The following is a 12114-nucleotide window of genomic DNA, read 5'->3' as shown; positions in this document are numbered from 1 at the left end:
GGGTGTGGACAGGGATGGGCAGGGAGGTACCTACTTGACACAAACACACCCCCATGTGTCCGTTATGTGTGTGTAGTGTCGGGGTACAGCATCCCTCCTATAAAGGGGCCTGGCTTACTGACCCCTACCATGAACAGGAGGTCAATTCCAGGCCCCTGGAGTAGGGCAGTCTGTGTTCAGGATCAGGGACAGGGCATGTTGCTGAGAAGAGTAGCAGCCCTCCCTGCCTGCCTAGAGAACACCAGCTCTAACCATAGAAAGAAAAAAAAAAATTAAGCACTTGGCTGGCCATGATTTGGGTCCCTCTGGGGGCAGACAGCAGGGCCACAGTGACAGAGACAGTGGCCATATTTGCAAGAGGCACTGGAGGAGAAGGTGGCTCTCAGATCGGGGCTTCGGGTAACTACCCTGGGGCTGAGGAATCAGCACCTCTGTCCATTAGCCCAGGGCACCTGTGGGGGAGGGCCCTGGGAAAGGCTGGACTACAGTGGTGGGATTGGCAGCAGTAAAGGGGCCGGCCTAGGGTGTCAAGCGGGGAGCATGATAGCAGGGTCAGGTGGTACCAGGTTCTGCAAGACAAAGGAACTACAGTCTGGAAACCAGAGCAGGCCTGGCAGTGCCCAGCCCACCCCAGGAGTCAGACCCAGGAGTGCACCCAAACTCCAGATGGATCAGCCAGTGCTGCGAGGCAAGAGAGGCAGGGGTTCCCCAAGTGTCCCCCATGCTCGAGGTGGGGACTTGGCCTGCAAAACGGGGAGCCACAGAGGGCTCTTCATAGGTCTCCAGCCTGGAGGCCAGAGTGCTGGCTTGAGAGGAGGTGTGTGGCAGTGGCCACCGCCGTGGTTGGGATGAGACAGGTGAGGAGGAAAGGGGCTGGGGAATGGGGGGGCACAGCAATGTCACAAGTAGGAATGAGCTGGAGGACTTGGTGACAGATTAGATGTGAAGTGTGAAGGAGAAGGGAGAGCCATGAGAGGCGCTGAGCTTTCCAGCCCCAGGCTGGGGACACGGGAGGGGGTGGCAGGGCCCATGGAAGGAGGAGGCAGTGGAAGAGATCTGGCTTGGAAAGAGTTGGCATGGATACACGTGTTCCCAGGGGGCCACTGAACCCAGCACTGGGGTCTTCGCCTAAGGAAGGGATCTTCCACCTCAAGCTTGGGGCAGGCTCAGCCACCAGAGCCTGCAGACCTGGAGCTTAGAGCGGCTCCAGGCAGGAGAAAGGGGCTCTGAGGCCGAAGGCCCTGGCTTGGCCAAAGGGGGCTGCTCCTAGGAACCAGAGGCTTGAGGTTTGGCGTCTGGACCAAAGCCCTTTCTGGCACTAGCAGGCAGGGGGGGCAGTCAGAGGATTCACCCTCTCTTGCCCAGCTACCCCAACAGTGAGAACTGCGGGCTTCTCCCCAACCAACTGCAGCAGCCTAGGAGTGGGGCATGGACAGAGGGGTCCAGGCCAGCCCCAAGGATGAGGCCAGGGGCTGCAGGAAAAGGAACAAAGGCAGACTGCTGGGGTCGGGATGGCGATGCCAGAGCTCGGTGCCCTCAGTCCCTCCTTCCAGGAGAGCCAGCTCCCCATGCTCCTCCTCCCCAGGATGTGGGGGTGGCAGACAGAAGGACCTGGTGTGGGGGTGCCAGCTGTGTGACTGGCAGGGTATAAAAGGAAAATATGGTGAGACAGGTGGGTGCCTCTGTGTACTGGGGGCCGGCCGGCTGTGTTTGTGCGAAGGGACAGGCTTTTGTGTGAGGTGGCAGCCTGTGATGTTGGGTGACAGGGTGGGCGGGCGGATGGTCTGGGGAGCAGGAGGAGCCCCAGCGCCCCCTGCCGCCAGCCGGCCATTGGTCTCTCAGCCACTGACAGATGCAGTTCTAACTGGCTGCTGTTGCTGAGGAGCCGGTGCGCGGGAGGAGCCAGGGTCACGGCAGGGCCAGCCTGCCTGGGCGGCCGCGTGTGCCCATAGCCTGTAGGGATGGTGGCGGGAAGGGACCAGTATGAGAAGAAGGACTCGCCCCTGCCCTTGTGCCCTTCAACAGCTCCTCCCACAGGCCAGGGCTCTGCTCCGGGCAGCCCTGTGGCACCTGGGCACCCTTAGCCCAGGCCCCAACAGGTGCCCCACCAACCCCAGAGCAGATCCCCCATCCCACGGCCTCCCCAGGAACCCAGTTTCCCTTTCCTGGCTTCAGTGCCCTGGCTTACCAGCACCTGTGCCCCCGTCTATACATGCTCACCTGTGCAACGGTGCACAACCATTGCACACGTGTAGCCATCACACACTCTCATCTGGCCACACACATGCCAGTACTGTGCCCAACACACCACCCCTCATCACACAGGCACACATGTCAATCCAAGCCCTCACATGTGCTCACGCAGCGACACGCGGCTGTGACCGCACAGCCCTTGGACACACATGCCTGGGCACCTACTCGGTGTCCAACAACCCCCCTCACCGTGTGTGGAAGCGTTAACACTTCCACCTCACTGCGGCCAGTGGTGCAACCGACACCCCCTGAGTGTTTGTCATAGGGGAGCTGCGCACACACACCTAACACACGTGTGTGTGACATGAACACACACCCGAGCGCAGCACGGCCTCCCAGCTGGGTGAGGATTAGAAGGGGAGGCTGTGGGGAGGGAGGGTGTGTTAAAGTGAGGGTGGTGGTGGAGGGCTACAGGCAAGGCAGATGGAGCAGTGGGACAGGGTGGACGGGGGACAGGGCAGGATGGGGTGGGCAGTCGGGTAGTGGTGAGTGCAGGACGAGCTGCGCAGTAAAGCCCTTTCAGGAACCAGCCATCAGCCTCAATTGCCAGCCTGGTCCCTGAGCTCTGTCTCTCTTAAGAACCCCAAAGCTCCCTTCCATCACTCTTGTGATGAGGGGCGATCCCCCTCCAGGTTCTGGGGGGCATCAAGAATAGAGAATTGCTGGGCAAGCCCCAGGCACCCTTGATCACACAACCCCCCCCAATGCACACACAAGCCCAGTTCTGAGTATATGGGGAATAGACATGAGGCCGCCCACAGCTCAGCTGGGGTGAGGGCTCCAGTATAGCAGGCAGAAGATGCTGGGGACTTCTCCTCAAATCCTTCCTCCTCCAAGGGAAAGGAGGTGGGCTAACAGGTCAGTTGCCAAGCAGGGAAGGGTGGCCAATGGGATGTGGAGGGAGAAAGAAGAAGGGCTGTGGAGTTTCAGGAAGAAGGGGATGGTCACCCACCAACTGCACACAACTCGTCCCAACCACAGGGGCCTGGGCTCTGACTGCAGGCTGTAAGAGCTGGGGGCTGTTGTATGCGCCTCCACGCCTGAGTGTGTGCGTGTGCAAGCGTGTGTGGCGGGGACAGAGGAGGACACTGTGTTCTGGACGTGGGCAGAGGCCAGGTGCCAGGCTGGGAAACTGTGAGTGGCTGTATGGGGCAGATGCTACCAGGAAGAGGTATCTTAATCCACCCCCACACCCCATTTACTGGGCATGTGGTCAAAACCCTCTAATCTTTGCACTCTCAAAGTCAGGCTCCCCGGGGTTGATCCAACCCCCCCCCCCATCCTGCTTCAGGGCCGGGCAACCGGCAAACTTCCCCCACCCGGAGGCGTGGGGCGTCTACACTCGCCAGCCCCGTGAGCTGACAGCTGCTTTTGGACTTGGCAGAACCCAGGCTTCCGGGGGAGCGTGCGGGGAAGCTGCGCAGCGGCGAGAGGCTGCCACCGCGTCCCGCCTCGCAAAGTTTGGCCTCCGGGGGCTCCCAGCCGGGTCCGGCGGCGTGGGTCAGGGACCACCCCCCTCCAAGAGCTGCGAGCGTTCGCGCGCACGGCCCCCCGCAAGCCTCCCCTAGAGCGCGCGCGGCGTGACTCACCCGAGCCTCGGAGCCAGGCGGCGAGGACTATGCCCAGGAGCGCCGGCCACAGGCCGGGCCGGACGGCCATGGCCGAGGGGGCGGGCTGGGCGCGGGGCCCCGCGGGCGGGAGGGAGGCTTTCAGCGTCTCAGCCCGGAGCCCCACCTCGGGGCGCCCCCGGGGCCCATGCCAGCGGGCCGCGCTGCCTCCGGCGGCGGGCTGTGGGGTGCACGCGGCGCGGCTCCCCTGGGCACCCGGAGCGCAGCAATGCAGCCGGGGCGGAGCGCAGCGCCAGCCGCGCCGCGCACCCAGCCAGCCGCCGCGCGGAGCCCGCAGCCGGGAGCGGGCCGGCGGGCGCGCCAAAACCCGGACTGGAGCGCCGGAGCGGGGCGGGAGCGGGGCGGGGCGGGGGAAGGGAGGAGGGGCCGGGCCGCCCGGCGCCGCGCGCGGGGGCCACCCGCAGCACCCGGGATCCCTCGGGGGGAGGCCTGAGGCTCCCCCAGGGAGGGGAAGGGGTGGTGGGCGGGGAGGCCTCCCACCGCCCCTCGCGGTCTCCAGGGACCCGCACTGGCGCTGGAAACCCGGAGTGGATCCTTTCTCCGGATCCGGGCTCGCCCAGGCCCTCCAGTCGGCGGACAGGTGGCCCGGGAGGGGCTCTGGGCTGCGGCGACCCCGGCGCGGAGCCAGCCTGCGGAGAGCCCCCCCACCCCCGGAGCTGGGGTGCCCCGAGCAGGTCCTGCGGCAGCCCCTTCCCCAGTGGCCGCGCTGCCAGGCGGTTAGCTCGCGGCGGCAGCTGCCGGCCCGGGGCTTGGATAGGGGACTGCGGGAGAGCCCCGGGCCCGGGGCCGCGCGGAGCTGCCCAAGATCCCCGTGACCGGAGGGCCAGTCTCGGGGCCACCGCAGCCCCAGCCACGCAGCCTGGTGAACTCCAGGGCAGGGGTAACAGCGTGACCCAAGGGTTCCCTAACCCCACCGAGCTTTGCCCAAGTAAATAACCTTAGGGCTCAGTGCAGCCCACAAGGCGCAGGGTGTTTTGCCCCCGAAGCGCGCGGATGGCGCTGGAGACGGAGACGTGGGCGTGAAGCAGCGAGCTGGGCTGAGCGAGCTAGAAAGTCCCGGGGCGGGATGTAGACACCTCCTGGCTCTGTGACCTTGGGCGAGTCACGCCGGCTCCCAGAGCCTCCGGCAGTGACCGCTGCTGGAGTCTCCGGATCCCCGCCCCCATTCCCTAATCGGGTTAGAGTAAACAGAGGGCTGGCTGCCTTGAAGGAGAAGGGAAATGACAGGCGCTCTTCGCGTGCTTGGGGCTAGAGGTCAGAAAAAGAGAGGGTCCCCGTCTGCGTCGGGAGGGCCCTGAGAAGGGCGAGGGCAGGTCGCAAACGCCAGTGTCTACGTGGCCGGCCGGTCGATAATATAAATTGGCGCTGCAGGCTAGGTGGTATAAGAATGGTCTTGGCTTCCACAAAGAGATATGAGCTCTCCTGTATTTCTTGAGAGGCGAGGCCCTCTCTCGGTCTGTCTTTTGTTTCCTACTTTTGACAGAGAAGGATTATGAGATATGTTTTGCTTTCTTCTTAACTCACCATAAAATAAACAACTCAGCCAAAGCTCTAGATGTGTACCTACAGCCCTGGAGGCCTCCGGGGAGAGGGCACAGGCAGCTAAAAAAACAGCTGGCTCTTCTGTTCCAGGTACCAGTACTGGGAGGAGGGGTTTGGGGCCCAGTGTGGCCCTATCTTCCAGATTTTCTGTAGAGGTCATTGCATGTTATATCTCCTGATTAGAATTTTTTAACTAATAAAAAATTGTTTATAACCTCATTGGGTCCAAATGAAAATGTCCACTAGCATCTGCTTTTTGAACTCTGTTTTGGGGGCTGTTTGTATGTGTCTACTCGGTGGTCTGGAGTGTGTGTGTGTGTGTGTGTGTGTGTATGTGTGTGTGTGTGTGTGTGTACGCATGTGTGAAAGCAGCAGCGTATGTCCAGGCTGTTTCCATTGACAGCGTCACCCCCTCCCCATTCTCTATAGGAAAGAAAGGGGTGGGAGAGGTGAAATAGTGGCAGGACCTGCACTGAGGGCCCTGGGTTGGGGGAGACGATTAGGACTGAGGAGGGAGGGGTGAGGCTGGGGGCGGGGTTATGAGATAACATTATACTGGTGTTTGCTAGTCACCAATTCTTCCTTGCTTCCATTTATACGTTGGCTTGATCTTCTAATGCAATACCAGTAAGTCGACATTATTCCTATTATACAGATACAGTAGCTGAGGCCTGAGGAGGGAAAAGTGCCTATTGCCAGTGCCTCGTTGGCCAGAACTAGCCCCACAGTCCCACCCAAGAGAGCCAGGACGTGCGGTCCTACTGTGTGCCTGGAAGGCAGAGATGAAATTCTCAGACAGCAGCATTAATGCTGACCACAGCCTGCAGGCCCAGCATGATCTGGCCCCTACCTACTCCTGCAGCTCGCCCTGGGCCTCTGCCATCCGAGCTTTCCCCACTGCCAGGCCAGTTCTCACTCTTGTCTTCAGATCTTCACACGGCTGCTTCCTTTAGTTCAGACCCATGGTCTCCTTGTGGTACTCAGGGCCTTGTCAGGAGGAGGAGGAGGAATGCCTTGCAGAGAGGAGAGCCTAGATGTCTCACTGCATTCTGCAGGTTGGAGCGAGGAGGAATTTGCCTTGGATTTAAAGGTAGGAGGGCCAGATCTGGGAGGAGGGATCCTGACACTACAAATCTCCTTTGTTCTTGATTCTGCTCAGATCTAAGTCCTGATGCGACTTCAGGCCTTTGCCCTCCTCACAGAAGCCACAAACTCAAAGGGAAGGAGGGAGGGGCCAGCCCCCAGGCGGGGGCCTCCAGCAAGGGTCCCCCTCCCTTGCCACCCAACGTCCCAGTGACTGGGCACAGGTTTCCCTGCAACCACTCTGCTGACCGGAATTCTCTTCTTTCTAGAGAATGAGACTCAGCCTCCTTTGGATTCTCCTTTCTGAGGCCATACCGTGCAAGCCTGCCTCCTCCTTGCTCTTGTGATTGCAGACTGTTACTTTAGCAGACAAAGTCTGACTCTTTCTCCTGCAGGGCAGACAGTTCTATCTCAGCCACTGGTACGACAGCGGGCTCTGGCTGCTCATGCTGGCCACCACGATCCCCCACTGTGGTGAGATCCCCGGTGAGACTTCTGAAGGCGTCTCCGGTGGGGAGTTGGCACATCTCCTGCCCACGTAGCCTACTGCCCCTCAGATCCCAGCAGCCACTGGCCAGTGACATCACATTCCTAATAGCCACTGGACAGGGGAGCTCAGAGCCTGTGTCAAGACCATCCTCAGAGTGGAAGTGCTTGCGATGCTGGCTAAGATGCAGATCTCCAGCTCTTCCTGCCTGATCTGGGTTCTGGCTCAGTACGCCTGGGGAGGCGGCTAGGAATCTGTGCTTTTACCCGGTCACCCTACTCCCTACCAGCTGCTCCTGCTCTTGCCACTGAGCTGAAGACCGACCACACTTTGGTCTTTGCCACTCATGCTGCCAACACCTGGGCATCCTCATCGACCCCTGGGTCACTGGTTTCCTGCAGTTAGATGTGGAGACTTAAATTCATGGCAATTATATTCCACCATGTTACGTCTAATCCCTCTTTTCCATATGAGCTCTCTCAGGATGTGGGTGCTGTCGGGCAGGGTGCTGGCTATTCTCTTCAGTTCCCTGTCATTCTTAGATGAGTCTGGAAAGTCATATAGACTTTCAACCAAGTCCTCACTGAAGAGGTTGCTGATAGAAGCAAGGACAGAGCCCAGCAGCTCCCCACCCATGGCCGCCTCGCAGCCTGCACTTAGGGCAGAAATTCAGTTTCTCTTTCCTCCACTCAGAAGCCCCTACGGCACCATCACTCAACTCACATTTCTATTGCACCCACAAAAAACGAACAGAAAGACTCTATGGAGCCCTAGACTCATGAGCCTCCAGCTTTCCCCAGATCTACCAGGCCAATAATCCAATCAAGCAGGAAATTCATTCCCCGGTGGGCTTGTTCTTGGAGAACCCATGTTGGCTCCTGATGGTCCTCTCCCCAGTACAAACGCTGAGATCTCTCCCCTGCTCGGCATCCAGCTTTCAACCTCTAGAAGCAGCTTCCCGTCTCTCCTTTGAGGGAGCACCCCTCCCCACTTTCAGCACACAAGATTCATGTGGGGCTACCAAGCCTCACTTCCAAAAATGGCACATACTTCAGGCATGATGATCAGCTCCCACTAATTTTCTGAGCCATGGAGGTTGGTTCAGGGATGGACATATGACCTGAGGCATCTCCCAAGGCTCATTTCTGGGACTTTTGTAGGAACTAAGGAGAAAAAGATCTTTTCTTGTAAGACTTGAAGCAGTAAAGAAATGATCTTGTCTTGAAGCTGCTACCATTTGAGGGGCACATGCCTGAGACAGAGGCATGGGAAGAAAAAAAGTAGAGCCTGGGAAAGAGGGACAGCTTCAGCTGCTCCTGAGCTGCTAGCTCTGCCCCTGAGGTTTTCCATTACATCAGTCAATCCATTCCCACGTTTATTGTGGAAGTCCATTTCTGTCTTTTGCATTAGAAAGAATGATATAGAGTTATCCTTTTTAAAAATCTGTTCTAGAGCCTTACTCGGGACAGGGCAAGGATTCATTACTGCTCACTATTTGCAAGGGTCAATGTAACCTAATGGGAGATCTACAGTCCATGGGAGAGACACAGCTGTCCTTCCAGTTGGGAGGGTAGAAGGACAGTCTGGTCATAGGAGAAGGATATGTGCGGGTTCAGAGGAAGGGGGAATTAGAAACAAACCCATGTTAAGGTCCCCCCAACATCTAGGGCACACACACACACACACACACACACACACACACACACACACCAAGCTGCACCCACTCAGTCTTTACACAACACAAACACAATTCACACATCTAGCTCACACCTATGCACACTGGGCAACTAAACACAATCAGTACAGACATGCCTGTTCCATGTCTATAGCTTCATGTACATATAAACGCTTCTATGTCTCTCCACCCCAATCTTGCACAAACTACTCACATGCCCACTCTCCATGTTGCCCCATGCCACTGAGAACTTTGGAACTCTCCGCTGGTCTTGGCAATGCCCGAGCACAAGAACCCGACGTTTCCAGGACCAAGGACAGCACCCAGCGTTTCTGGACAAGTCACCACTGACTCAGGACAGGACTCAGCGCCTCACCTGGTTTCTCTCAGTTCTCACAACCTCATATGAAGTAGATGCTACTGTCATTCCCACATAGATACAAAAGCTAAGGCACAGAGAAGGATGTAACTTGCCAAATGCTACCCAGCTGGTGAGGGATGGGAGAAATAAACCTAGAAGCTGCTTCACAAGTGCTGAGTGACTGAAAGAATGTTCAGTCTAACAAATGATTTTTATTAGAGACACATGCTCCAATAATTTATTTCTCTCCCCCCCCCACACCCTTTCCCAGCTTCATGAGCTCCGTGGCATTTCAGACTTTGAGGTTTCCCTGGCTACACAGTGCCCATTTCTGGTTTCCCCACTGGGCACTTTCCGGAGGATTTTGGAGGTGAGCAGCTCCCTGCTGAGAGGCCTATGCAAAAAGAAGTGGGTGGGGAATTGTAGAGAAGTAGCTGTAGGAGGAGGGGAGGGGAGGAGGAGGAGATTGGACCAAGAGGAAGCCTGGCACCATGCCGTCTGCAGATGACCCGATGAGCATTTTGCAGTGTTAATTTCATTAGCGTCTCTGGGAGATGAACAATTAGCAAGATGCTCTGATGCCTTAAAAGCTTAGGAGAAGGAGAAGGCCTTTCTGGCTACCCCACCACACCATGACATCCCTCCATCCCTGCTCTCCTCCATCTCTATCATTCATTCAGTGCATCCTATCTTTCTCTGTCACACCCTCACTGAGACATTTCTTCTCCCAGCCCACTGGGACCCCACGCACTGCTCGGAGGCCCGCCCTCCCTCCCTCCTCCAGGCTCCCATCTGCCCCATGCCGGCCTCCCGTTGGAACTCTGCCCACGCAGCATCAATTGGTCCCCCGTGTTCTGATCACTCGGACACCCAGGGCTGAGGCTCGTATTGGTCCAATTCTCCAAAGAGGCATTGGTTTTTTGTGGCACCCAAAGAGGACAGAGCCAGTTAGAGCTCTCTGGTTTTGATTGATTTTGCTACTAGGTCCTTGAGGGCTTCCAGACGGGTTCCAGTGGGGACTGGAGCTCCCACAGCCCTGGGCTGCTACACAGGGCACAGGTGCACTGCATTTCTGCCTCCTGTTCCAAGGCCTGGCACATGAGTCCCTGGAGCGGGGCCGGGGGGTATACATTGGGGCTCACAGAAGCAAAGCTTGGGTCAGCATGAAGAGCATCTGGGACTTTACCATGCAGGTGGAAAATGGAACTCTGGACCAGGCCAGTGTCTGTTCTGGAATCTAGCTGCATGCTCTGGGTCCTGGGGTGCCCTCACTGTGTAAGCCCTGGGCCGGCAGGAGGCTTCCAGCCCAGCCACCAGCCCCTTTGAGGTCCAGCTAGCTGGCTCTCAGCCTGCAGGACTGAGATTCCAAGTTCTCAAGGATGAGCTGGGGGCTCCGGACAGTCCCTCTTCCCTCGAACAGATGGTCCTCAGTGGCTCCAAACTCCCCTTGGCCCCAGACCCCTCCCCATAGCAGGCATCCAAATCCCTGGGCACTTACCAAAACTGGGATTCTGATCCCAGGTTTCCTGACAGGATCTTCAAGGGGAGGGACCAATAATCTGTACTTTAAGAAGCTCCCAGCTGGGCCTAGAGTCTAGGCCCACCTGTGGGCGGGGAGGGAAGGAGGTCTGGAAACCTTATGCTACAGCAGGAATTCTCAATAGGGACAATTTGCCCTCCGGGACACAGAAATTGTTTGAAGGTAGGGACATGGTTGGAATTTTTTTCTCTCTATGTAGAGCACAGATATATACACTATATATATAAACAGATATACAGATATCTGTGGTTTTAAATTTTCAGACCTGGGGGGGGGTGACTAGGGGTAAAAATGTCTACAAAGGCTCCTAATGGAAATAATGGTGAAAAATAGGTTGAAAAACATTGCTTACCACTGAGAGGTCCTGTGAAGCACAACAACACACCCCACACCGGAGACACACACTGCACACACAGCCCACACCTGGATATACACATGAACACACACAAGCACCCCCATACTCAGGGACACACGCATACATACCCAAGGAAACCCCCCAAATCCGACACATACATACACACACAAACATGCACACACACGCGCAAACCCAGACACAAATGCACACCACTCACACCCAGTTGTGCACACATAAACACACACACACACAAATACACGATGAGATGTACAAACCCTACATCTGGACACACACATATGTGCCAGCACATCCCACACGCATCCCAGCCTCCTCTCTCACACGTATGCAAATCCACACACTTCACTTCACCCGCCCACACAGACATCAGGAGACACCAATAGTGCTGCAATCGCGAAGAGGAGACTAGGTTAGGATCTTAATAAGCTCTTACGCAAATAAATATGCAAAAACTCCTTTGCTGGGGCTCTGTGCTTCTTATTATTACATTTTATGATTGACATCCCTGGCCTTATGCCTCTTGAGAACATAGGAGCCGTGCGGCCATCTTCACGTGTGGCGTAGACATGCTTCTGAGATGGGGGCCCGTTCTGTCCATGGCTGGAGGAGAAAGGTGTCCCCACACAGGCAGGTGTGTGCACATGTCTGGGAGGTGTGCGCTGCGTGGGGACGTCACAGCAGCAGGGCAGGGAGAGGTGATGAGTTGGGCTTCTGGGAGGACACTCCATTCTTAGGGAACTCAGTCTCGTCCAGTCTCCCTGTGCATCAGTGTTGTTCACTTTTTTTTATGGTACTCGGAGGTAGGATCCAGGGGCATTTTACCTCTGAGCTAGACCTTCAGCCCTTTTTATTTTTATTTTTTCATTTGGAAACAGGGTCTCACTAAGTTGCCGAGGCTGTTCTAGAACCTGTGATCTTCCTGTATCAGCCACCTGAGAACTGGAGTTACAGGCGTGAGCCCCCGGCTGGTATTGTTTACTTTTGCCAGCACATTCTAGTCCCTCTAGGAACTGGTGTCAAATGCGTGAATGGACAAATGAATGTAGCTTGCAAAATTTCTGTTCTCAGCTTCTGTTTTCTCAGTTAAACCTCATAAATTGCCCATGACCTCGACAGCATTATATGCATTTTACAGATAAGTAATCTGAGGCTTGGGGGATTCGAAGCTGCCC

At 56.8% G+C, this 12114-nt stretch overlaps 1 protein-coding gene across 2 annotated transcripts in view; it reads right to left on the bottom strand.

Annotated features, from left to right (window-relative positions):
* The window catches only part of UNC5A (unc-5 netrin receptor A), a gene marked incomplete at both ends in the record, with an annotated part of 62615 nt that extends 58703 nt beyond the window's left edge, over positions 1–3912 (bottom strand). For both annotated transcript variants that reach the window (XM_080717568.1, XM_080717569.1), the window contains one exon: positions 3843–3912. In XM_080717568.1, coding sequence (XP_080573694.1) covers positions 3843–3912 — 70 coding nt within the window. The remainder of the gene's footprint in view (positions 1–3842) is intronic.
* Positions 3913–12114: the final 8202 nt, after the last annotated feature.

Source organism: Muscardinus avellanarius, assembly GCF_963383645.1.
Source record: "Muscardinus avellanarius genome assembly, chromosome: 1".
Lineage (NCBI taxonomy): Eukaryota > Metazoa > Chordata > Mammalia > Rodentia > Gliridae > Muscardinus > Muscardinus avellanarius.
This window is presented reverse-complemented; position numbering and strand designations above follow the sequence as displayed.